Source organism: Neolamprologus brichardi, chromosome 8 (genome assembly GCF_056152115.1).
Source record: "Neolamprologus brichardi isolate AB-2024 chromosome 8, ASM5615211v1, whole genome shotgun sequence".
NCBI lineage: Eukaryota > Metazoa > Chordata > Actinopteri > Cichliformes > Cichlidae > Neolamprologus > Neolamprologus brichardi.
Genome location: NC_142111.1, coordinates 6,015,555 through 6,041,900, shown reverse-complemented (window position 1 = coordinate 6,041,900; position 26,346 = coordinate 6,015,555). Strand labels below are relative to the sequence as shown.

The window sequence follows — 26,346 nt, the reverse complement described above, 5'->3', positions numbered from 1 at the left end:
AGGCCAGCTGGGGCCGAAGATCCGGAGCAGGTTGTGGCACAGAAGTTCTGGGTCTCCCCACTCAGTTGTTCAGTTGCCGAAAGCCTGAGCAGGCCCCGTGACATCTCCTGAGCAATACATCGATTGTCTCCAGCTCACTGCAGAAGCCAGGGCTGCAGGGTCGACCGGCAGCCTCATCAGGTACGCCTGGTCGTCTTGCCGGAGCTGGGACTAGGACAGCCAGAGGTGGTGGTGCGACATCCAGATTGAGGCTTAGGAGCTATCCGTAGCTATGGCATGCTCCTCCATGCTGGCGGAGGCAGCCAGCACCCCTTCAGCACCGTCCGGTTCCATGGAACATGCCTGCAACTGGCGGGCCAGGTGCCGCAAATGAAGCAACAAATGGCTGTCGAGTTAGACAGACAGGCCTGGGAAGCCATGGACCCGTGCAGCCCAACACCCTAGCGTCCCTGCCAGGGCCCATGGCTCTCCTCAGAAGGGAACCCAAGGAGCGGTCAGCGGGGCCAGGTTTGGCTCCACCGCGAGGAAGTGGGCCGTAGGCAATTTGCTCCCAGCCATGCATGGCAGCAAACCATCTCCAGGTGGGGGACCATCAATGCAGGGACCCCCTGTGTCCATCCCCCTTTAATGATACTCTCCGTAAACCAGTGAAGGGTTTGGAAGCGTGATGATGCCCAGTTGGAGATGGGAAATTAGTAGTTCCCATAATCCTCTCCTGTTTGATGAATGACTGTGATGTTTATATAACCATGGCAAAGATTGCTAAGGCTTTACAGTGACATAGTGACATGGACATATATCTTTACACACTAGTCAGGTTGCACTGTGGGTAATACAAATTCTAGATGTGAAATATAAAAATACGAGAGACTTTCAGGTTTTAATCCAGATGCAAGAAAACTTTATTCAGATTCCACAAAAAGCCAGAGAAGGTGGAGCGAAAAGGTCGGCAGTAAAATTTACTTACATCGTCATATTTACATGGCTTGATCTTTATAAAGACACCAAGAAGTTTTAAAAATATATTTAAAAAATGTTTGTGTGATAATTCAGAAGAAAGCAGTGTGACGCACAGCACATATGCTCACACATCCACCTGTACACTGACTAACACAACATTCACAATGTTTCTCTGCAGAAAACAATCTTAGTCTTTCCTCTGTCTGGGTCGTGGGGTTTCTCAGCATCTGTAAGTTATATACACGAAAACCAAAATGGCGACAACAATAGCTGATGCAAAAAGTGAGACAAACAGTTTCTTGGCGGTCGTGTTGACTACGATGACCTGGATGACTGAGAACCTTCACAGACATATTGGCGGTCGTGTCTTCAGACTTCTTGTCCTGCGCAGTTCTAGCTGATGCTACAAAGGAAATTAGAGTCATTTCAACAGGCGCACTGAATACAGTGTTAACTGTATGTCTGAATAAAACACACACTCATTCACACACACATGCTTTCTGTTGATGAAAGATACTTACCAGGGAGTAATTGTATCGGATGTGATTTAGCCATACCACAGTTTGACATGATTTCAACTGTGAGATTTTCCTCTTTTTGGACATTTTGGATGGTCAGAGATACATATTTCAGAGGATCCCATTCACAGATGTATTTAATCAAGTTGCTGCTACATGTTATGGCTCCATTTGTGTTCCTCCAGGTATACTTTAGAATTCTACAGCCTGAGCCATCTTTCCAATTTATTGTACAATATAGAGCCACACTTTGTCTAACTCCTGCAGTCTTGTTGCAGTTCAGTGACACAGCTGAAAGACAAAACATCAACATATGGTATTATTCAATTTGTTACTCTCCCTAATGTTTTTGCAGTGACCAGTTTAACAGTAATTATTACAAGCAGTATAGACATACCTTGACCTGATGAGACACTGCTTTGTAGTGCATAGAACAGACTCAGACATACCCACAGATGGAACATGCTGGAAGCTTCACTGTGTTTGGAAACTAGAGGAAAGAAGAAAAGATATGAGGATCATTCTGAGAGCATCTTTAAAAAAAAATGAAGAAACATACTGGTTGGTTTATTGAAACCTAGTGTTTAATTTCAGCAGGGGAAAGTGCAGTGATTTGTGCCAGCGGGTAAGTTGTGCCACCCCTTGTTTCTAGGGAACCATAGAAGAAATTGGTCATGAGACCGGACATTTTTGAAGATGTAAATCTTTTTTTTTTCTTTTTTTTTTTGCCTGTCCCATTTGGTTCTTTAGCCGTCAGAATTGTTGTCTGAAGACCAACAAGGATACCCAATGGATTTATTTTGCCAAATGGATCATCATGGCATTGCTGTATTGGTCCATTTGATCAACCTTTGTTTTTATTATTTATTTTATTTTATTTTCAGTTGTTACAGACGGGACAGACATGAGTGAGGGATAGGAAAAGGAGAAAGAAAGAGGAAGGAAAAGAAAAACAGAAGGGGAGAGGGACAGTGAGAAAGGGGGGGGGGGGGGGGAAATATCTCCGGGATCCCCTGTTGAGAGAAAAAGAATAGAAATCAAGCAAAAAAAACCAAAACAAAGCAACATACTAAACACAACACCATCGCATTAATCTAGCTAAGTGTAAACAGCAGTAAATACTAAATATTGAATGTTGTTGTGCAGCACGCAGGACAGACAGCGCACAATGTGCTTTGAAGTAGCAGCCAAGAAAGGTGTGATTTAAGTCTACGAACAGTGAACACCCGTGTGCACACCTGTGTGGATCAGCGCGCTTGTATTCAAATGGTTTCCCCATGTAATGGTCTGCAAGAGGATGTAGAGAGCCATAGCCCTGTCCCCCAGGGCATGAAGCAGGCATGGAGGAGATCCAGGCCCCAGACATCCAGAGGCCCCAGAGTCCGAGAGCCCAAGGAGGACCACCGGAGGGGCATCCGTGCCACCTTTATGGGAAGGGCTGAGGATCCCCAGACGAGGGGTCACCCAGTAGCCACCAGGCAGAAGCTAGAGGGGGCTGCACCGGCGTGCCCGCTGGCTCCGCCGGCAGCCAGCTGTGCCAGAGTGAACCGAGCCACAGGCACAGAGAAGATGTAAATCTGAAAGTAGTTGTGATTGTCATTGTGAAGTTCGCATCAAAACCAAATCCTACACCTACGTTGGATTGGTTGATGGTGCTGACACTGGTGCAAAGTTTTTAAGGTGAAGTAGTAATAGGTGTGTGAATTTAAAGCCCATCTTCACTGAAATGTCATCCCTAGAGTAGATGTGCATAAAAACAGCCATCCACACCACACAAACTTGGTGATACTGCCAGAAGAGAGCAGTGGGTAGCATCAACGAGTTCAAGTGTTGTTAGGCGTCGTTTAAGAAAGCTGACTTTTGATGTGCTCATATGGCAGAATTGGCTTATGTAAAATTGGCCTTTGAGGTTTTAAAATAAGTTTAAATAAACCTTAGATAATTAATTTTGTGTTAAATTTGTCCAGCTGTTATATAGCATTACAATTTCTGAGATCAAAGTCTACTGTTTTACTTTCATAATCAATGGCACCCAAGGTATTCTCTCCAAAGGCACAACTTACCCTGCACCAGGGGCAAGTTGTGCCACAAGACCACTTTTTTCAGAAAGCTACATTTCTTAAATACTATATGTGTGATTGTTCCCAGGGATGCACGACATCCTGAAATATATTTACATATTTTATTTGGAAGCATTACAGTCATGGTTTTAAGTAAAACCTGGCACAACCCACCCCATCGCCCCCTCCTACTGTTTTGTTCATAAATTATAGTCACATCAAGTTTTGAGAAAAAGCTGTTATTAAAACCTGCATTTCAACAAAGAGCTGTCAAAGGAGATCAAGGACGAGACTGTAGAGAAAGTGCTGCTCAGATAAAACCTAAATCGAGGAGTATGACCCAAAGAACACCATCGCCACAGTTAAGCATGGAGGTGGAAACATTATGCTATGGGGCTGTTTTTCTGCCAAGGGTAGGGGACGACCTCCAGCACGACAATGACCTAAAACATACCACCAAGGCAACAAAGGTGCGACTAAAGAAGAAGCACATTAAGGTCATGGAGTTGACTAACCAGACCTGAATGCTTGAGGATTTCATTGAACTATTTCATCTTTATGTGTTTTTTGAGTTTAAAGCTGCTGTGTGTATTGTTTCTACATCTCAACCGTAGTTGTCACAATTGGTGACAAATACTTGTGATATTGTGTGATGTCACGGCAATATTATACAGAACCATGCCACGCTGTATTGTACTGTTACTCTTACCAATCATAAGTTTTCTGAGGTAATACAAGCAGTTATAAGGGTGACAAATCTCTCAAGCGGTGAGTAGTTTAAAATAGGGAGGTACAAATACATATCAGCAGATCTCTGAGTTTATTGCTTAACAGAAACTAAATGAAAAACCCACAAGACAGATTACAAATGCTATTTCTGTGTCTCTGCTTATCTTCATCTCCAAGTCCTTACTGCACTAAAGACAGTGTTAACTTTGTGAGAATACTTCATGTAGATCATGAACTGTTGTCATGTGTCCATTCACTTACATTTACACACACATTAAAGTAGAATGACTCAATATAAGTAGGTGTATGAGTTGATGAGGCGTGTACTCAAAGTGATCACATCTGTAATGTTGAACTGGTAAATTGTACAGTGTGTGATAACTGCTGTGTTAACATGCTCAGAACAGCAGCTAATGAAAAACGCTATGGGCGGTTTAGATGTAACAACCTTTCTTGTTCAGTATTGCCCTTTAAGGATGTGGACTGTGATACATGCACAACAAACTAATAGATTAAGATAAGGAAAAGTGATCAAATCCTGAGAAAGTTATGGAATAACTTAAGTCCATATTAAAATCCAACAGGAGTCAATAATGGTCTAAACCAGCGGTCCCCAACCTTTTTTGCGCCACGGACCGGTTTATGCCCGACAATATTTTCATGGACCGGCCTTTAAGGTGTCGCAGATAAATACAACAAAATAAAACTAGTACCGGTACCAAAAAAAAAGAAAATTTATTCATAACACAGGTGAAAAGACCCAGGAAAACAGAGTAAACGATAAAAATGATAACAAAATAACACTGAAAACTGATAAAAACCCTGAAAACTATACATTTCACACCTGAGCCTCAACTCTCGCGGCCCGGTACCGGTCCGAGGCCCGGGGGTTGGGGACCGCTGGTCTAAACAGTCAGATCAAACTAATTCAAATAGGATTTAAATAGGCTGGCTGAAAGGAAAATGCTTGACGTAATAATCAATTTCACTTTTTAGACTCAACGTTTTGCTTTTGTAAATTTGGATCAGCAGGTCTCAGTTACCCTCATGCATGTCTATCATTTGTTAAAATATGAAGAAGCAGCAGCACGCACCTGTTAGAGAGCTTGTTGCTTTAAGAGCATCTGGGGACGACTCAGAGTAACACCACTGATTATAAATACCGTTTTTTTTGGGGGGGGTTTAACCACACACCAGCGCTGCCGGAGAAACATGGTGCTGATGTGAAACTCTTACAAACTTTTTGAAGATTAAAAACACCCCACAAGTGTTTTTTAGATGATTCTAAGAAATGGTATTCATCTGAATTATGCTACTGATGCTGACTGAAAACAAGGGGGATTAAAAATCAAAGGCACGTTTGGCTTTTTGTTGTGATAATTAACTATGTTAATATCTTTCCTTCTTTGAAGCTTGCAATATTGACTTTTTGACTGAGTGAAAACGGATTTGTTTCCTTGTACAAATCAAAAACATGTCCACCAAATGTGTTTTTCTCCCTCCAAGAAAACAATAAATCTCATATTTTGCTTTAATTTGATGCGACTACAGACTGAACAACTTGGCAGGTGTTGGTGAGAAAACGTCAGATGAGCCATTTCCCTTTGACTCAGAGACAACCTGGATCTAAATAATAAGCAATAATAAGTGTGAATATGCATGTTATTTCAACAGTGTCATAACCTTTTTCTTTAAATTGCCAGTTTTAATATTTATTTTGAAGAAATTCAAAGATTAATCCATTTGTTCGCTTAATGACAACACAGAAAATCTAAATATTTTCAGCCATCAATCATCAGTGATGCCTCCTCTTTAGAGCTCCCTCTCGTCTGTGGAGTTCCTAAGGCTCAAATTTTGGTCCCTTCTTGTTCTCTAGTTCTTCTATGCTTCCACTAAGACTATACACATTTCTCCTGTGACCTGTAGTACTGTTTTTCTATCTAGATTATTTGGTGATCAGCCTGGTTTGGAGAGATCAGCATCTTTTGGTTCTCAAAGGACCAAAAAAAAAAAAGTTTAAAAGTTTCCAGAGTGACGTCTCTTTATGTTATGACCAGGTCCCAAGACCAAAACAAAAAACCATCAGCACCAGAATGAGACAAGTCACTTATTTGTGAGAAGCATTTTTCTTTTTGTGCTTCAGATAGGACATGAATGTTTGATCTTGTAAAACAATATGCATAACTTAATAAAAATACTAGTTTGTGAAACTGGAGCAGTGACACAAATGAAACCCTCTTGCAGCCTTAAATAGAAGGAGTGTCTTTCCTCTGGGACGGATAATCTGAATAATGCATCAGACTTACTGTGACTGATTCAATAGGACACTGTTGCATAGTTATCACTGTGTTAGAGAACACGCAGTCTTTCAGCTAGGAACAGTGGAGATGACTTTAGCATGGAAAACTGCATGATTCATACTGGACAACTAAGATTCAAACTCATCAAATATACATTCAGCATCCACAGGTTCGGTTCATGAGTTCCAGTTGTGATAAAAGCTTCTGTTTTCTCAAGGGGTTATTGCTCTGTGACTCGACAGACTGATGGTTCAGACTTGCTACAGATGTCACTTATTAGAACAGCTGGCACAGCAGCTGATCTTGTTTTTTGCCAGTTTAAGAACACCTCACTGCATTCACTGATTCACTCTGTATCATTTCTAAGTGTTTGTTTTTCTGCCCCTCACATATCATCAGGCTCGGCACAATAGATTTAACCACCCCCCTGTGGTTAAATGGAAGAATGATCTATTGAGACGTCAGTCACTGGTCCGTCATTCTGCGTCATCCACAGTTTTTTAGAATATGTGATGGTCCAGGCAGAAGCACAATCGAATAGCTGTCCATTCATGTCTTCAAAGGAAGACGCTCCCTTTCTTCTCACCACTGCATGTGTGGGGGCTGTGCGTGGCCGTGACTCTGATCTCTGTACTCTGTGTGCAGCAACTTTCTGGCCTGTGACGAGTCCTGACCCTCCAGCCAGTCCTGATAGAGGGTGTGCAGGGTAGGGTTGAATTCTGGGAGCCGGACTGGAAGGCTGCTGTAGATCTCCTCCATCTGGTTGACCAAGGCTTTGTCCAGCCGGCCTGCACCTCCCTCACTCTCAGCCTGACCGCGGCCGCTCAAGCACCCTGAAGGGAAACATAGGAGGAATGTTAAGGGTCATAAATCTTAAAGAGCTGGCAGCAGCATGTCTGAGCTCATGGGCCGTGATGGGCGTTACCTCCGGGGCAGGACAGCACCTCCACCAGCTGATAAGGCACGCGTCCCTTTCTCATACGGTGAACCAGAGTCTGGATGTTCCTGAAACCATAGACAGCAGCAAACTGCAGAAGTGTTTCACCATCCCGCTCTAGTGTCACTTCCTGGAAGTCCCGATTCCTGTAAAGTCACCAGCAAAGGGATGATACACAGATAATCAAAGAAAAGGGATCTTTAACTAATCCCAGCCACTGCCGTGTTTTAAACACCCACATCACACTGCTAAGCTGTTTAAACTGGTTTTTCACCTTTACACAGACAAACTAGCAGCTCTTAAGTACAGGTTGACACAGCAATGTGGGGAGTGTAGGATCACAGGGTCAGTCTTAGTTCAAAGTTAGCTCACAGTGAAGTTGGTGTGACAACAAATTTTGCATTGCTCATTGTTAATAATTGAATTGAAAGGAAATTAAAAGCAGCAGATGTGCATAAAGTTGACAATGAAGAAGGAAAAAAAACACCTTCGGCGCATCAACAGATGCGCCAAACGTACAAACAACCACAGTAGTGTCATAATTTTACATTAACAGATGGACAAATGGATTAAAACCCTAACACCATCTCCAGAATGACACAACCGTGAGGTATTAGAACAACTATGCCGACTGGGCCGTCTCTCACCTGAGGGTCTTATATGTGATCTCCTGGACATCCACACCAAAGAGTTCTTTAGCAGCGTGTTTGAACACGTGTTCCAGGAAACCTTCAGAGCCTCTGCCGTCATGTCTCACCAGCGCCACGTCTCCACCGTCTCCCAGCCTACAGTCACAGTCAAAGCTGCATTGACACAGGCTCAGAGGTTTTATCCGGTCACGTAAACATTACACATTGAAGTAGAATCTTACACGTAAACAGCAAATTAACTCATTCAAAATAATCTAGAATTTATTAACACTCCAACTACATAGCACTGACGTCATCGTTTACATGATTAAAAACAATGATCCCAGCTACTCACACTTGGTCCAGTGGAACTGAGTCCAGCTCCTCCACCGACACCTTCCTCTGCTCCATCAGGTAATAAATCTGCCCTGGAACATGAAACATGACTCTTACTTTGACAGTGCTCTTTCATTATCAACTACAACACTCACTGGCCACTTTATTAGCTACACCTGTTTAAAGGCTTATGTACGACCTGCTGAAGTTCAAAGTGAGCATCTGAATGTGGGAGAAAGGTTCTTTAAGTAATTTAACAGCATTTTTGTTGATCTGAGTATTTCAGAAACTGCAGATTAAAGTTTTTCCACCCAACCATCTCTAGGTTTTAAAAGCTGGAAAGTGTAGTGGTAAGACTACACACTTCTGGAGTGGTGGTCGCAAGTTCAATTCCCACCCGGTATCCAGTAAGGGTCCTGTCATGGCACGGCTATGTCTGTAGCCTGTTTGCAGTTCAGGACACAAGCATTTCACTGCATGTTCACTATATGTTGAACTGTGTATGTGACAAATAAAATTTGTATTTGTAAAAAAGAAAACACAATGGCTTGTTCGTGTGAGAGGAAAATGAACGGAATATTATGAGCTGACAAGAAGGCAACAGTAACTCGAATATGTCATTTTCTGCTGTGACATTCAGCTGGTTTGGCATAAACAACATGCTGCCTAGTATGAACTATTGCTGTTGTGGGGTTACTGGTGATATTTTCTTGGCACACTTTGGACTGCAGCTGAGCACTGTTTAAAAACCACAGTACAGTTGCTCATCATATCCATGCCTGACCACAGTGTACCCATCTTCTGGTGGCTGTTTCCAGCAGGATAATGCACACAGTTGCACTGATGTCAAAATGGTTTCTTGAACATAACAATGAGTTCACTGTACTCAAATGACCTCAACAGTCATCAGATCTTAATCCAGAAGAGCACTTGATGATGTGGTACATCATAGATGTGCAGCAGCTGTGTAACACTATCATACTAGTATGAACCTAAACCTCAGAGGAATGCCTCCAGCACTTTGTTGAATCTGTCCATCTATGCCACTAAGGCTTTTCTGAAGGTAAGTGGGGTTCAACCAAGTATTAGCAAGGTATACCTAATAAAGCGGCCAGTAAGTGCACATTTTACAATGATACATGCAGTGATACTCTGGTTGAAACAAAGAAAGTGAAGAAGAGGAAACATGGTTGGTTAGTTGGTACATGCAGGTGCATCAAATGAGTGCGAGTGCAGATTTCTTTTTTAGCCACAGCTGCAGCTCTCCCACAGTTGCTCACTCTGACATGCTCTGTCATACTTGGGTCAGCTGCTCTTAATCTTAAATAGATCTAGAGACAAATGGCTGAATCTCAAGAAAACAAAAGAAAACAGATCAGCATCCTGCTGGCATAATTACAGTGATTATATTTGAGTATCCATTATGACCTTTCTGCAGAACATTGTAGCTGTTTAAAGCAACTTGACGAGACTCTTGGAGGAAACCTTTTAAGGATATCAAGTAATTCAGCCTTTCCACTGCACAAACAATCCTCAGGTTTCACATTCACCTCTAGACAGTAAATGTGTTCTGCTGAAACCAGAGAGAGGGGTCTAACAAACTCTATTATGGTTGCAAATATGGTCTTTTTAGAAATCTTACCTGAGGTAAGTACACAGTCTACATCCCTGGTCTCCAGCATACTGTTGTAGAACTCTTCTCTGACAGCTTCTAGCTTTTTATCAAAGCAGGGAGCCACCACCACATGGTAGAGTTTCTCTGGACTCAACTTCTGCTAGTACAGAAAACACAACAAAGACATAATAAGAGAGATTCTCTCTCATAAAATACAGAACTGAGTCTGACATTAACCTTGGATTGTTCAGGTTTGAGACATCATTATCTCCCTCGAAAAATTTGCACAGTACAAACACTGACTCAGATGGAACGTGTAGTTTGGGACGACGTAGTCTCATTAGGTGATCAAATACTGAACATTTAGAACAGCCTTTTGGCTCACAGTGATTTTTACACGTTTGGTAAATTTATTCTTTTTAGTATAATTTAAAATGACAGTTATCATTAAAAAGAATAAATAAAAAAAATTGTAATGGCATAGATCCACTCTGTATGTGTTCTCACTGCACCTATTGGTTGGATGCCACACACCCACTGCCCAAAGGTTGAAGCCCAGGAACATGTTGACCACAGCAAAATAACAAGAAAATGTAGCAATGGAGACAAGTGCCAGGGTCATCTGCCTGCATTGTTATGGCTTATTTTAGTGGGTCGCAAGTCATTTAAAAGGATGATCTTTGTATGTATAAATGGAGTTATATCTGGTTGCATTTACAAGTGCTACTGGCACTACTGAATATGCCAACAAAACATCCCAGCTAGCAATCATGAATAACTAAGCATGTTCTTTTTAACCTTCTGCTTTTTCCTCAATGACAGTTTAATAAAAGAGCTTTAATGCGAGGTGTTACACATTTGTCGGGCTTCATTTCTGTTGCAGGATATTTTGGCTGAGCTGCTGTTAAGATTTTAGGAGCGGTTCATTAACATTAGCTCATTTGATGCATTCCGTTTCTGCATTTTGTGACAGCTTAAATTAGAGGTAATTTAACACAGGGCCTCGGAAGTGGTGAAACTTGTTTTGGTAAAGCACTTCCTGAACTACAACAAGTCCTAGAACCACATGTTGGGTGAGCAAAGTTCCCGGTCTTAACCTATTAGAGACTTTTCTAATAGAAAAAAGATTTAGAGCAGCATGAAGACCTTTTAGCCAATCAATGTTAGCCATCAGTCCCCATCAGGCTGATCACCTCTTACCTCTATTATATTTAACTCTTACGCCTATACAACAGATCAGTTTTCATTTATTTACCCTTCCTTATTTGTCAACAGACACTTAAACAAGTGGTAGAAAGACCTCCAATTACCCTGAGACCTTTGACTGTGAGTTGTCACAGTGGATCAATGCTTACCTGCTGTTTAGAGAAGTAGTCTTTGACCAGACACCCCATGATCTGTTGGGGAGACCTGGCTGTGCAGATATGAGGAGTGACCAGGCTGCCCAGAACACGCTCTGAATAGCGGATCCACCCTGTAAACACACAATGTTAAAATAACCCTTAGCCTACTGTGCATGAATTGAAGTTGTTTATTTTAGAAACACACACCAAGAGATAAGAGGAAAAAATCCACATAGTCCAATACATTTCTTTCATGATGATAAGCCAGCTTTCTATACCGAACGTAACAAGTATTACTGGTCGTTCCTCACCTGGAGGCGAGCAAAGCCCTCCTCCATGGCCAGTGTTAGACCCCACAGGATGAATGCCTGGGTGTCTGCATGCACGTGTATAGCCGCAATTAAAGACCAAAAAAGTTCTAGCGTCCTATCTCTGATAAAGGGAGTGGTGCAGGAAGACTTTCCTATCTTTCCCCAGCAGCTCTCTGCTATCTGCACCTCTAAAACCCCAGGTTCAGCACACGCACAAAAATTCACTCAAGAAAGAGCCCGGGGACTTGCAGAACAAAGAAATCTTAAAACTGAGGCAAACACCAGCACAGATGACAATCACACTGACAGGAAAACCAGTACGATGGGGTGGGGGTTTGGAAAAAAGAGGAGAAGAAGAAGAAGCAGTAAAGAGTGGGGGGAGTATGAGGAAGGGAAAGAAGAGAGGACGGTTTACCTGGACAGGAGGAGGTGAACATGGGCAGGGCGTGGGAGTCATGGTGCCTCCTGCGATATCGCTGAATAAACTCCTTTTGACTCTCTAGGATGCTGAAGCCAGCTGCCAGAGTGGTGTCAAACACATATTGCACTCCTGCAGGGAAAACCCAGAGTGACGAAACAGAATGCACACAACAAACAGGGAAATGTTGAACATGTATGATAAATACCAGGGCGTACGGGTAATCCGTGCACACCTGCTTGCAGAAAGGTAAACTTAAGTCTGTTTAGCAGAAAAGTGGGAAGTAAGGCCAAAAAAAAAAGAAGTAGCTTTTTTTTTTAAAATAACAAAACAAGCTAACAACAGACAGAAACAAAATGGAGAGAGTAGGAAACTTATGGTGAAGTCTACTTCGTATTTCATAACAGAAAAAAACTCAAATCACCGATGTGCTTGAGGAAGCCGCAGAGCTTGTGGGCCGCTTCAGTGACGTCCACACCGAACTTGACAGCAAAGAAAGGCAGAGACTGCGGACACACTGACGCCACCAGCACCTTGTGCTTCGACACATCACACTTCTGACAGGGACAGAGGAAGGTGTTGTTTAGCAAGCGCAACAAGGCAACGCAGAAACACTCCCTGGTTTCAAAGGAAGTGTACCTTATTCAGCGCCAGAACTCGCTCCACTTCCTCCAGACCCTGCTGAGAGATCTTCAAGGTGTCCTCGTCTGACAGACAGCCGTCACAGGACAGGCATGCGCTCAACAAAAGCTGGGAGCCTTCATTCACCTGAAAAAATTATATTTTTTTCACCCCAACAACCTTTGAAGTGGGCTACGTTTCATCTTCCTGTACTAGTTATTACCTGCCTTAAGCCTACTATCTGCTAAAAGCATCTTAACCTGAATCATGCTGAAATAAAGAACTGTAACTTTTTAGACTTTATCCTCCCTGTGAACTCCAAACATGAAATGCACATGCATGAAAACTGCTTAACATGGGAACATGATGAGGACTGATTCATGTAGAGCAATTAATGACTAGAGTGCACTGGGTAAGCAGATACTACCTGCCCATTGACTTCTTCGCTTTCCTGGTTTGAGTTGGCCCCATCTTCGCTTTGCTTCTTATTGCACTGTGTGTAGAAAGATTGATAAACTCAGCTCAGAACTGAGAGCAAGAAAGAGGCAGTCAACCAACCCATTTATGAGACAGCGTAGTGCTACAGAGCCATCATCATACCTGTTTGGTGCAGTTCTCGCACTTCTCCTTGCGCTTGGCTATGTTGACCTCTGACATTTTCCTCAGCAGTTATATCTTTAAATTAAGAGAGACACACAGAGATTAACATCCCAGCTCCACACAGCCTAAGGTTTCCTGTAATGAAGGCAGAGGCGACTACTCTTTGCTGTTTAATTAACTCCACCCTCCACTGACTGCTTCCAGCGTCCTATCACAGGCGGGCGTTTTATCATAAACAAAACAGCTTTATAATGGTGGGAAACTGAGTGCAAGCACAAACTAGTCTTCTGTCATTACATCGCAAATTGCCCAGGTTAATTATATAAACAGAGCCAACAGAAACCGCCACGAAGTCCATTACATCAGATTGCGTGCGCGTGAGGGGAAGCGCGAGAAGTATGGGCTGGAAGCTACCGTGCCTCTAGAGAGTTAGCTTGTTGTATAGAAACAGTCTTACTTTCATATAATACAAAAACACTTTTAAAAAAAATCTAGTTTGGGGTGAATATATTTATATCTTTAAATAAGAGTAGCCAAATCCTTAAGCATGCCTCACGTTAACAAGCTACCTGGTATTTTAGTTTTGCTGCCCTTAAATATACCACTTGAAAACAGGCTATTTCGGTCCAGGCCTTTCTACATTAATTCCTGTGTGGGACCGAAGCGTGTATGCTGGTTTAACGGCGCGGCAGACGCAGTGTTAACGCTGCAAGGTCGAATTTTAAGGTAACTCACCGGACGGTTTATTTCACTGCTCTTTCGGACAAAGACATTGGAAAAATGTAGAAGAGCAGCCAGTGCTAAAGAAGACTACATACAGGTGAACTCGACAGTTACTCAGCACCCTTCGTTTTCCGATAAACTCGTCTGTGGACGGCGTTACCGCCACTGTTGGCCGCCAGGCTCGAACCTCTGCGGTTATTTCATAATACTCTAACTGCCGCTTACAAAAGCAAAGAGACTCCTCTAGTGTCCAAGCCAGTCGTCCGACTCCATTGTGTACCCCGGCGACCTCTGAGCGCATGCGCAACCTGGGTACGAGTTGCTCCGGAAGCTCGTGTGTAGAAAGATGTCTTCTTACCTCACTTCACACTAAATTCAATTGTGATAGAAACAGCTTTGATAAAAACTCAGTTTAGGTATTTCTGAAAAGAAAACCTGTGTGGTTATTATCGAGTTATGAACGCCTTTTCAAATTGTTACTATGTTTGAAACATTTAAGTACACAATCATATATACTACTTGCTTGCTTATGGTAGGCGTATGCAGGCAAATTTAATGTTTAAATGTAAAATTTAAAGTAAGCTTTTATTTTGAAGGCGTGATGAAGTTAAGCTCGCCCTGTTCCTGGAAGGAAGTGTTCCCCCTTCGGGACTGTTTTGTTGCAATAATATGAATAGAACTTCCTTATAATTTCAGCGGTTGCGTTTCCTTGCACACATTCTTCTTTCCTAAATCTACAAGGCAAAAATTTATAAGAAAAAAGGCGATTTTAAGGTAAGCAATACAGATTTCATATTACTGTGTCTTTACCTCTTCTGCAGAGATTGTTGGTATACGTCACGCTGAGTGATCGTGGTCAGCAGCAGCAGCAGGGGCATCTTTCTTGTCTCGTGTTTTCAGATCCAGTTAAAAAGAACCCCGTATGTCTGATCAGAAACATATATGGAACAAATATGTAGATCAAGCCACGAGAACAGTTTGAGTTTTATTTTGCCATCACCCCTGTACAGCAGTACAGCAGCAGGTAGGTCTATGCCACTCAGAGGACTGAAACATGTTAAAACATCAATGTGTGACCATGAAACACATTTCAGCTTTGATATTTCTTCAGTTAGAAAACAAACAAACAAACAAACAAACAAAAGATCCACTGCTTACAGCAACATGTCTGGATTATTTTTGAGAAACCATCTTGGTTTATTTTGAGGTAATCCAAATCGTAGCTTGTCTGATTTGCAAGGGAGGCTCTGGGGTAAAAAAGTGAAGACTTGGTCCCTATTGAACAGCTATTACTTTGCTGTCTGGGCATTGTATTGAAGCAGAGCACGGGTCTGGTATAGCTCCTTTTGGGGTTTTGATTTGATTAATTTTAACTTAAAGATACGAAATATAAAAGCTGAAACTGAAAAAAGTGCAGAAAATACATAGGGTGATTCACGAGTTGTTTACATTTCACTGAGCTCTGGCCCTATCAGATTTATTATAATGGCGATTTGAAAATGAACACAGACGTGAATGTTTTACAGTGGCTCTTTAAAACATTGAGTTCACCTAAAACAGTCACTTCCTTTAAAGGAAAAGTCTGTGAAATTATGGAGTAAAGCAGGTTTTGCAAGTTTTTGCACTTTTTCTTTTTCATGTAGGAATCCTTTTTACGCTTGTGAAATTATCAGCTTGACCTTGCAAAGTTAAATTCCAGCTATAGAAAAAAACATTACTGTTAGTAATCTTAACTGATCTAATCAATCTCAGAGGTAGATATTACTTTATTCTACTCATAGCAAAGTGCAAACTTATGTATTTTTAATATATTTCTTTTTAAGATTGATAACAAATACTTTATTTTTACCATATTATAAATAAATACTTGTCATGTAATTTGGGTAAACTGGCCTTTTTAATTGAGTGTTATTACAGGAAATTTGGCTTTTAGTGTTTCTAAACTGCTGGGTTCTTGTCTTTGTTTAGATGGGATACATGACAGTAGAAGACCAGAGCTCCACCCTGCTCCACCTAAAGAGATCCCCGGGGATCCGTTCGTGGTCTCTTCTTGTTGGTAAGTTTGTTTTTTGTGCAAATGTTGTTCCCATACTCAAATATGACACGCGCTCTCACACTTCAGTGATGGAATATTCCCTTGAACTGCTCCAAAACCATAAGCCTCTTATTTTCCCTGCAGGTATAGCATCTGTTGGCTTAACAGCTGCATATTACAGCTCAGGTATGCAAGCTAAAATTTATATGATATGTCATCTTAACTTCCAACACTTGAGTACAGCTTTCTTTTCTTTCCGTGTGTTGCGTCGATCCCGCAGACAGCATCCCGTGGAAGCTCTTCTACGTGGCCGGCTGTCTGTTTGTGGCCATGCAGAACATGGAGGAATGGGAGGAGGCTGTGTTTGATAAAACCAAGAATCTGATTGAGCTTAAGACCTTCAGTTTATACACTTTAGTCCTGACTCTGTGGAGGAAGGGCCAAGAAAAAGGTGAGTAAAACCACAGAGCGGGTTGGTCACTACAGCTCCATTAGTGAGCTAAGAGGCCACAATAATGGATCTTACCATTGTGTTTTTTCTCTCCATCTCCCAGTTGTGCTGGATCTGGACCAGCTGTGCGATATCTGCGTACAGGAGGAAAGGGTGCGTTATTTGGGAAAAGGTTATCTGCTGATGCTGAAGCTGGCTGCAGGCTTCTCCTACCCCCTCACTCAGAGTGCCACGCTTGGGGGACGCAGGTAGGTCACCGGTAGTTGACAGTTCAGCACAGGATCTGATTTAGTATGAAGTTGTTGCTAGATGAAAGATAAAATAGAGGTTTGATGTTCAGATTTTCAGTATATTAAGCCCATAAAATTAAAACTTGCAGTTAATACATAATTAGCTAGCAGTTTATTAAGGGGCTCGCAGCTAAAACACAACAACTGTATAAGAGATTCTTCCTGCATTGATTTATTTTGCGGCCAGTCTAGAGGCTAGAATTTATGCTGCTGTTAAACTGTGCTGACTTCTACAGATAGATGTTTGTTATTCAGCCTGCCCTCATCAATAAATAAATTAATAGCTCTCTTACACAGTTCAAACAAAAACCAAAGAACACAGAATTGACTCCAAAACAGTTCTATTAGATTTTAATTATTTTAGCTAAGAAACCATCAAGTAAATGTGTGTGTCAAGTGTTATATAAACATTAAATGAGTCGCCTGTCTTCACCGTTTAAATCAGTTCAAATCAATTATATCTCTACAGCGCCAAATCACAACAATGGTCGCCTCAAGGCGCTTTATATTTTAAAGTAAAGACCCTATAATGACACTGAGAAAGCCCCAACAATCAGGTGACCCCCTATGAGCAGGCACTTGACGACAGTGGGAAGGAAAAACTCCCTTTTAACAGAAAGAAACCTGCAGCAGAACCAGGCTCGGCCATCTGCCGGTTGGTGGTGAGGTGTGGGAGACAGGACAGAAAAGACACACTGTTTGCTTTCTGGTGTTCACTTTAAGATTGCTAACAGGAATTGTTGTTGCATGCTAATTAGCTATCAAGACGTGATGGCTAATAATACCCTGCACAAAAAGTACCACAACACTTTGATTACTACGATTTGAGATGAACATTTATTTATGAATACACTGTATTAATATTTGGATTTATTTGGATCTGTTTCCTGCTCTCCGGTTACTCCTCAGTGATGTGGAGGCAGTGGCTGCTCTGCTCAAGCGCTTCCTGGCACTGGAGGAACTGCAGAAACGTCGGCAGCAGGAGTATGAGGCTGAGTACGGGGACGCAGAGGATGAAGATTCTCTAGACAATAGCACCGACTCAGATGAAGCAGACAAGCTGTGATCTGCCTGAAGTGTAGTGTTACTCTAATGTAAGGGAGATTTAGTTAGGGGCATTGCAGCAATGCAGAGGCATTACAGAGGGTGAGGTTTGTGCAAGGCCCTTAATATATAGCAAACTCTAAGCATGTGCATGCACGTGGAACAGCAGGGAAAATAACCCCTCCCTTACAGTCTTCCTTGTTTGTATTTTTACTGGTAATACAACCATTCAGTTATATGTTGTCCTGCAAATGTTCACAATTTAGGAAATCTTGGAACAGACCTTTTTAATTTCCCTTTTGTTACATTCTAAGTGGAGTCTTCTTTAAGCGAGTATTATTTCATCATCTTTGAGCTAATTACTGTTTGAGAGCACACTCCAGATTACAGATTTCCCGTGCCTTCCTACTGAATTTGAGTGTTTGTGTATGTGAGCCTCAGGAAAGTGCTTTTCCCACAGTTTTCTGGACCACCCCGCTCATAATTGTCTTTTTGCGTGTTTATTTGAACCCAGTAGACAATCCAGATGAATGCATGTGCAAACTGTAATTGAGCATGAAGGATCTTCTGAGCTTAGTCAAGGGTGAATTATGTGTCAAATGCTTTGACGTCATGCTTGTCTATCTTGTAACCTTTACCTGTTGTTGTTGTTGGGTTTTTTTTTTAAAGTGAACCAAAGACTGAATCTCAGGAAAAGACTTTTGTGCTTTTGTCAAACTTTGTCTCATTCCAAGTTCAAATGTGTGCTGCTTTAAGGGAATAAACACTTTGTTTTTTTTAAACTAGGGTTTGATTTTATTGTCATTGTTACATGTAGATCAATTTACATATAGCAGTTTACTCTCACATAAGCGTAGAACCCTATATAAAATCACTCCTTTGAACTTTAGTGCCAGTGTGTGGCAGAAATTAGGAAGGCTTTATGTGAATTAATCAGCAATGTCAAAGACGGAAAAGGGATTCTATGGCACCATCTCCTTCAAACAGGCTGCAAGATCCTCTGTTATCCTCTGAAGAGGAGCTGTTACAGGGCTGACGTGTTCCTCTATCCACTCCTGGACTGTTGAATCTGGGTAGAGACTGGCCATCTCCTCTCTCACTGCCTCCACCTTCTGCTGTAATGTAGCCAAATACCTGCAATGTGACCGGAAGAGAGTTTAAAGCCATACAGACTAAGGTTAAGACTTATCACGATGCTAGCTCACAGCTGAGCTAAGTGCTAAAACGATTTAAATGACTGTTCTATTCTGCACATGTTTAGCACTTATAAATGGAACCACAAAATATGAGTTTCATGGCAGCACTTACTTACAGGGGCCCTTTTTAACTATAGCCCAAAAACAAGTAACTTGTAGAGGTAAAAGAAATTTTCTGTCTGTTTTCTTTGTGGTTTCTGAAGAAGATATCAGTAAAGCAGATGTAGTTTCATCTCTAGGTTTTTCTCACAGAGCTGTAACTGCTGTAAAACATATTCGTTCTTGCATTAAGGACTTCAAGCCTATCTGGCACCACAGCAAGCTCCTTTTTGTACATGTTTTTCCCAACATCTGTTGCATTTATTATCAGGAAACTGGTGCCATTAAGCCAGTCCTGTTAGATTTTATGGGTAAAAGAGCATCATAAGGACATTAGAATTGCGTCACTTCATATCTTCTGAGCATCCCTTTGAGAATTTCAGGAAATAAAGACATTCTCTGTAGACTGGCTCTGGTAACTAGTTACCTAGAAAGGTGTGTTGCTACCACTGTCACACGAAATCATGTCAGAAATGATCTCTCTATGGTTTATTGACAGCATAAAAGATGCTCCAAACTTGTGGGTCTGAAAAGTGAAGCTGTTGTGAAGTGCCCTAAACCTGAATTCTTCTCATTGGTCACCATGGAGCGATCCCATTAGCTGCACAGAGTCTACGAAAAATTGCTCTTGGCTCTGACCTCAGCATACATGTAGGATTACAAAGTGCTTGTTGGCCAAACAGGGTCACACCGCTTCTTCATTTTGGCTTAGCTTTTGTTAAATATCACAACACATATATCATATAGTTTAATTGAGGTTCTAGTTGCCTAATTTTAAGGATTTTTAAATATATCCTGTACTTTCTTTTTACTATGACTGCATATTCTGTGTATTTTTAATTTTCCACATTTTGGTAAAACATAAGGAAGGTGTGCTCACAGGGATGCTTGGTTGTGAATCTGCATGGTGATTAGCGGGGTAACAGTTTTCCTCTGCCGCTGGTATGGGCTGAACCATCCTCTCACAAACCTGCAGAAACACAAGCATACAGTTAAATCTCTACACTGGAAAAAAATAACTCTCGACAAATCTCTAATAAAAATATATTTGGCACCTGTTAGCTTCACATTTCTAAGTTATACATAGCGCTAATGTTAGCTTGTTAGCTAAAAGCGGGCTCTAACTAAAGTAAAAAAAATAAATAAATCAAACAAAGAATGAAAAAATTGTAGTATAACCTTTAAAGCTAATTGTCCAAAACCTAAAATGTAAAAATGAAATTTGTTTTACGATGGCTTCATATTTAGACTTCATTTTAGAAACTTAGCAGCATAGCTTACATCACTGCTAACAGGTAGCCCGTGCGCTATACCAAAAATATAACATATCTGGCTTTCTTGTAGTAATTGCCAAAGTAGCTACACATATAAATATTTTTTAATAACATTTTTAGAATGTTTTAAAATCTGTCTAAAGACTTAATCCATTCCCACATCTCACTGAAACTAACTGTTGTTCAATAACACATGACTGACTAAATTTTAGTTCATGTTCGCAGCACACAAATATCCTTAATAAAGTGGTACACTGTGCACAAATCGTAGATGCTAGTCTACAGACGTGAGTCTGAATTGGCATTCAATTCCATTTAAAATGAAATGTTATGATCATTTCCCATAACTTACATGCTGTTTTCAAAAAATCTTATATCTTCTGAATTGAGGAGTGCACTGAGCTCCACGATTAACTCAGCCAGCCTCCTTCCTGGGAACACTGTGTCAGCTACACATGTCCTGAGAGCCGTGGGGAATAAAATCCTGTTAACTTGGAGATGCATACATAGATACAGTGATGGTGTTGTTTATTACAACGGTGTTACATCTCACATCTCCATGGTCTCCACCTCCACTGATGAGATCCCCAGCTTCCCGGTTACTTTGCTCTGGGCCTCAGCACTGAACTGTCCGTGAAGGAGAGTCTGGAGACAGACTGCTAGTGATGGAATAGCCACTGGGATCAGCTCACACAGCACTGACAGATGGTCATACCTGATAAAGGGTAAATAATGGCCCACATAAACATCTTATTTTCCTTTTACTCCGTGGAGAACATCCTCTGCTTCTTACCTTTGCCAGCCTGTGATGGCAATACCCTTTATATTTACAGCAGGAGACAAAGAAGCAGCCACCTTCAGCCACTGCAGGTGATTATCCAGGTGTCTCTGCGTGCTGGTCACACAGGTGTAAACACTAGTGGAGCCTTTAAAGGAGCTGGCTGCCCAAAGATCTGCCATACCGGCACTACAGTACTTCTCCAGCAGAGACACTGAAAAACAGTTTGAGAATATTCAGTGTTTATTCTACTTACAAATGTAACTTAATGAATAAAGCGCACATATAGGTTGAATTTTTCCCAAGTCTTTAAAATGTAAAAATGGCCATTCAGAATTTCAACTTAAATTAGCAAAACAAGCTCAGTCAATTTAAGATAACATGTTGAATCATCATTAGGTCACAAATTTTTGGTTGTATTGACTCTGTTCATTTTACCCCTCACTAATATCAAGTTCTTAAAGCTTCTGCATTTGAAAACATTCTGTACTAGCAAAAAGAAAACCTACAGAAGATGAATTATTAGTCTGAAGTCAATAGTTTTGCAGTGCACTGTTTGATAATGTACATCTGTGTACTTTACCTACCAGTTTGGGACACATCCAGGTTTGGGGTGTAGTCCCACAACATAGGCTGGACGAGTCCCACTAAACCACTGGCTTCCATATGGATTAAAAAAACAGTAATTAAGAATATTTTATCATAAATAAATACAAATCATTTATACTGTACAGTTTTAGCACAAGAGTCTGAAATGTTTTTTTGTACTAACTTTATTGCAAAGTGGTTTTAGACAGTATTTAGACCCGTACACGTACAAGAACTTCAAACTACCCTGAATATCGCCTCACCTTTCAGTGTGTCCAGGCTCATGCCTCTCATCATATCATCCCACATTATGATGGTCATATGAGGCCACGCCTCCTTGACAGCCCTGGCCACCTTGGTCACATGACTTAAGAACAGTTGCTCCACTGTACGCCCAGGTGAAGCCAGCCACAACTTGGACTCCTCGCCCTCACCCAGCATGTACACCTTGAGGACGCGAAGACGAATGTAAGAGATTCAGTTATACAAAAACAACTAGTTTCCCCCTGAAGACCGACCCCTCACCTCATCTGCTCCAATGTGGAGCGTGCTGAGCCCCGGATGCAACTCCACTACCTGCCTCAGCATCTCCATCACCACCTTCACCCCCTCCTCTCTGTGGGGGTTCAGGGTTCCCACACAGTGTGCCACCTCTCTTAGGTGCCACATGGATCGGTGCTTTAACACAAACTATAACAGAGATGAGATGAGCGCAGGGGCGACACAGAACTCCCATCTTAAAATTGAGCCACATGCGACACACCTCACCTCCATGTGACCAAATGTCTGCACGAGTGGGATCACCTCCATCCCCTTGGATCTGGCGAATTCCTGCATAGACAGCACCTCATCTCGGCTGAAAGTACAGCACGCAAAAATCAGACAGTGTGATAAACCAAAGCATTTCTACAGCAAGTCTGCACTTAAAATATCTCTATCAAACACAGGGAGGGTTGTGATTTTATTAGAGGCTCTTTTATTATGAAAAGAGATTAAAAATCCACACACAGTAAAAAACTATTTAAGAAGCACTAGATCCCCAAACTGCACCTGTAAGCAGGTTGTGCTGTTGCCTGGAGCAGCTTCAGCTCCCCATCATAAGGAAACACATCCTCATACTCCACCAGCAGGCCATCCACTCCCAGCTCAGAGAAGAGCTCGATCAGCTGAGGATGTTAGCACACATGGGGAACTAAAAAGTGACAGAGCTGTAAATACTGTTCATGTTGCAGCAAGACCCGAGTGGAAGCTTACCCTGTGCAGGTATTCAACTCGTGGAGGAGCACCTTTTAAGTCCAGGTGCACCACTTTCTTCCCTTTAGGCCAAGGTGGACAGCTCATTCTGCATGCATACACAGAGCCCCACTCACTTGTACACTTTAATCACAGATGAAATGTCCTTTATTGGTGTTCTTAATATTGTGGCGTAAGCCCGTTCTCTTACTGTTTACTATCAAAATGATGATAACAGCCGAGCTACCTACACTGTAGCCTAGCTATGTTTTCGCAGCTATGCTCTGTAAGTGCAACTCAAAGAGACCCGAACGTGGTCCAATAGAAAAAAGGCTTTCCCTTCCCCGGAGCCAATAGGATTGGATTATACGGGGCAAGCAGGAAGTAGAGAGTTTCGGGAGCTTGTACAAGCTGTTGGCGGGGTGAGCGGTATGGTTTAGTGGAAGAAGGCAAGAGACTGCGGCCGTGTGTGACTGTATGCGTTTCTAAATGCTACGTAGTAGATGTTTTAAGGTGGAATGGCTCCAGTACGGCAAAGAAACGCGAAGGGTGCGAATGCAGCCGAGATAGAGAAGAAAATTAAAAGGTGAGCTTAAAAAAACAAACAAAAAAAACGTGCTAATGTGCTCACCTGTGCACAGCTGTACGGTGTGAAAGGGGAGTGTGTGCCAGTCAGGTGCTGTCACCGTGTTTGACCGCGGTGAAACGTCAGCTGGCTAAATGCTAAGCTAATGTTAAAATAACACAGGTATAGAGTGTTCAGGTGAACCAAATACTTTTAAGTTGTGCTTTCCTGTGCACAGTTTTCTCATAAGTGAATCAATAATATGCACATAATATTTGCATTTCACATAATTATGTAGTGACATATATTGACTGAGTATTAATGCCCGGTTCAACAATGATCCAGCCCCAACTAAAAACTTCGTCATTAAGCATGTATTATATGTATATGTACACTGCATATATACTGCTTAAAAAATAAATTGAGGAACACTTTGAAAACACATCAGAACTCACTGGGGGAAATAAAATCATGTCATAACACTGATATGGACTGGGTAATGTGTTAGGAGTGAAAGGATGCAAGCTGTTTGAAAGAAATGAAAATGATCAACCTACAGAGATCAAAGAAACCCCAAAAAATCTAAGTGGGGAAAAAACGCAGCAGGCTAGTTCACTTTGACAAAATTTCATTGCAGGAACACAAAATAGTACTCAGTAGTTTGTGTGGCCCCCCATGCGCTTGTATGCATGGTCCTAATGACATGATGAATTGTAACCTGGGAGATCTCGTTCCACATCTGGACCAGGGCATCACTGAGCTCCTGCACAATCTGAGGTGTGAACTGGCAGCAAGGATTGAACCGAAGATAACGTCCCAGAGGTGTTCTACTGGATTTAGACCAATAGACCTAAATCCCTCCATGGATTTGCCTCCTCAGACTGTCACTGACCCACCCCCAAACCGGTCATTCTGAAAAACGTTACAGGCAGCGTAATGTTTTCCACCGAAGTCTTTCACGCATGTCACATGGGCTCTGGGGGAACCTGCTCTCATCTGTGGACCTTCTATGGCTCTGTCTAGAGTTCCTACCTGTCTCCATGCAGTTTCCTTCATGCTCTTGAAGCTGTGTGGAATGCAAAACTAGTAAAAAAAAGAAAAAAAAAAAACAGCCAGAAAAGATAAGATGGGGAAAAATGTCAGTGGCCTCTACCTGTAAAACCTGTGGTTCCTCTAATGAACCAGTTGTAACTAATTAACTGACCAGATCAATATCCCAGAATGTTGATGTTATTAGTGTTATTTAGTTTCCACTGATAGATTTCACTACTTCAACTATTTGTTCATCAATTTAAGGTGGTTTTTCATTTATAGCCACATAATTATGTATTTCACTGTTATTGCAAGCTAATATTTCTTTAGCCATGACATTTAATGAAGAATGTCATTTGTTTTGAATTTGCTATGCAGTTTCTGTGCATTAGAAATGGAAACAAGTATGAAACAATACAATCTTGGATTTTCCTATTATACACACAAATGTCAAATAATTACTCAGTACATCCCTCTAACTGTTACCTGAGAGAGAAATGGCTTTAGTTCATCTAAACATGTTATGGAAGTTCTCTCAGAATTCAACTTCAGCTGATTATCTGGAGCTTTTCTCTGTCTTGGTCAGAGGTAATGCGCTGAGGCAGGGATCGTCATGGCGGGGGTCCCGTTTGCTTGTGGCCTTGCTGCTGGTCGCTTTGTCTGCATGTGGGGCGGCAACGTGGCTGTACATGACCTCTTTGGACAGTGACGTCACAGAAACTCTGGTCAGCCAAGGGGAGCTGGTCGCACCTCAGCCCAGAGTCTACAGCGTCCAGTGCTCTGAAGACTATGACAACTACAAACGCTACCCAGGTAAGGCTCCTGTTCTTACTGCATAATGTCAGCTAATCAGCTGACACTCCTGTGCTGAGTAAACATGGCAGGGTTGAGGCTCTGTCTAGTTAATGAATACCATTTTAATCCAGCAGCACATTTTTGGCTTTAAAATCAAACTGGAACTGTTATTATTAGTTTTTCACAATTGCTTTTTTTTTTAAATTTCTCAAATGGTTTGATTTTAAAACAGCATAAGTTTCATCCACTAGATGGCAGCATAGTACAGTATCTCTTGCACATCTCTTTACAAGGCTCTACAAAGCTACAGTGCGTAAGGTGAAGCCCCAAATTTATGTACTTGTACCCAAATATGCTAATTGCGTCCATCGGTGTGTTTGTGGTTTGTATCGCTGCATCTGTGCTCAGGCCTTTATCACGGTAAAAAGAATACAGCTAAGAGTCAACATCGCCATGTTTTGGAATAAGTGGCAGACTTTTTGGAAATCTGCTGCTGCTTGGATTGTGAGTAATGTGGCAATAAGTGATTTCTTTTAATATTTATAGCACTGATCACTCTATTAAAAAAGAATCTATTATGCTTTTTCTTTATTTTCTGGCATATATCTACTGTTATATGATGAAGTTAAAAACTTTTGTCAACATGTGTGTAAGTAATCCCTGTAAGCGAAAACTCGAAATGCTCAGTTTTAGAAAGTTTTTTTTGTTTTCTTTTACGTTTTTCTTTGTATGATGTTGGTGGAAATCTGACCTATTCTAGTTTTTATTTTGACTTTCTTTTTAATTCAGTTTAGCTTCTAGAGTGGATTTTCTAGTTTCACTTCAGTATTTATTGTTGTAACCCTGCTGCTTGGGCAGGCAGAGGA

The 26,346-nt window shown here is 41.6% G+C and overlaps 4 protein-coding genes across 8 annotated transcripts in view; 2 read left to right on the top strand and 2 right to left on the bottom strand.

The window, feature by feature from the left end:
* Positions 1-3,618: 3,618 nt before the first annotated feature.
* Positions 3,619-14,966, bottom strand: narf (nuclear prelamin A recognition factor). Of its 4 annotated transcripts, none has more exons than XM_006797016.3 (12): positions 14,911-14,966; positions 13,378-13,452; positions 13,205-13,270; positions 12,796-12,924; positions 12,581-12,713; positions 12,154-12,288; positions 11,440-11,558; positions 10,112-10,244; positions 8,489-8,561; positions 8,152-8,289; positions 7,493-7,650; positions 3,619-7,400 (listed from the first exon to the last, which is right to left on the bottom strand). In XM_006797016.3, exons 2-12 carry the CDS (start codon positions 13,432-13,434, stop codon positions 7,150-7,152), a joined length of 1,392 nt encoding a protein of 463 aa, XP_006797079.2. In that variant the 5' UTR covers positions 13,435-13,452; positions 14,911-14,966; the 3' UTR covers positions 3,619-7,149. The 4 variants fall into 4 exon arrangements, with proteins under 4 accessions (XP_006797079.2, XP_006797078.2, XP_006797077.2 ...); XM_006797015.2 differs by lacking the exon at positions 14,911-14,966 and adding an exon at positions 14,326-14,394; XM_006797014.3 differs by lacking the exon at positions 14,911-14,966 and adding an exon at positions 14,113-14,386.
* cybc1 (cytochrome b-245 chaperone 1) lies at positions 14,114-18,702 on the top strand. 2 transcript variants are annotated; one of them, XM_006797020.3, is made up of 6 exons: positions 14,114-14,197; positions 16,069-16,156; positions 16,280-16,321; positions 16,416-16,586; positions 16,690-16,834; positions 17,786-18,702. In XM_006797020.3, the coding sequence occupies exons 2-6, from the start codon at positions 16,069-16,071 to the stop codon at positions 17,940-17,942; spliced, it is 603 nt and encodes a 200-aa protein (XP_006797083.1). In that variant the 5' UTR covers positions 14,114-14,197; the 3' UTR covers positions 17,943-18,702. The 2 variants fall into 2 exon arrangements, with proteins under 2 accessions (XP_006797083.1, XP_006797082.1); XM_006797019.3 differs by lacking the exon at positions 14,114-14,197 and adding an exon at positions 14,583-14,874.
* Positions 18,566-23,389, bottom strand: hexd (hexosaminidase d). Its single transcript, XM_006797013.2, has 11 exons — positions 23,110-23,389; positions 22,906-23,021; positions 22,624-22,711; positions 22,381-22,545; positions 22,119-22,302; positions 21,855-21,926; positions 21,283-21,481; positions 21,043-21,204; positions 20,842-20,949; positions 20,096-20,185; positions 18,566-19,054 (listed from the first exon to the last, which is right to left on the bottom strand). The coding sequence occupies exons 1-11, from the start codon at positions 23,194-23,196 to the stop codon at positions 18,883-18,885; spliced, it is 1,443 nt and encodes a 480-aa protein (XP_006797076.2). The 5' UTR covers positions 23,197-23,389; the 3' UTR covers positions 18,566-18,882.
* A 95-nt stretch (positions 23,390-23,484) lies between these two features.
* ogfod3 (2-oxoglutarate and iron dependent oxygenase domain containing 3) overlaps positions 23,485-26,346 on the top strand; it is a 38,431-nt gene continuing 35,569 nt past the window's right edge. The window contains exons 1-2 of the mRNA XM_006797012.3: positions 23,485-23,674; positions 25,272-25,498. Coding sequence (XP_006797075.1) covers positions 23,607-23,674; positions 25,272-25,498 — 295 coding nt within the window. The 5' untranslated portion in view covers positions 23,485-23,606. The remainder of the gene's footprint in view (positions 23,675-25,271; positions 25,499-26,346) is intronic.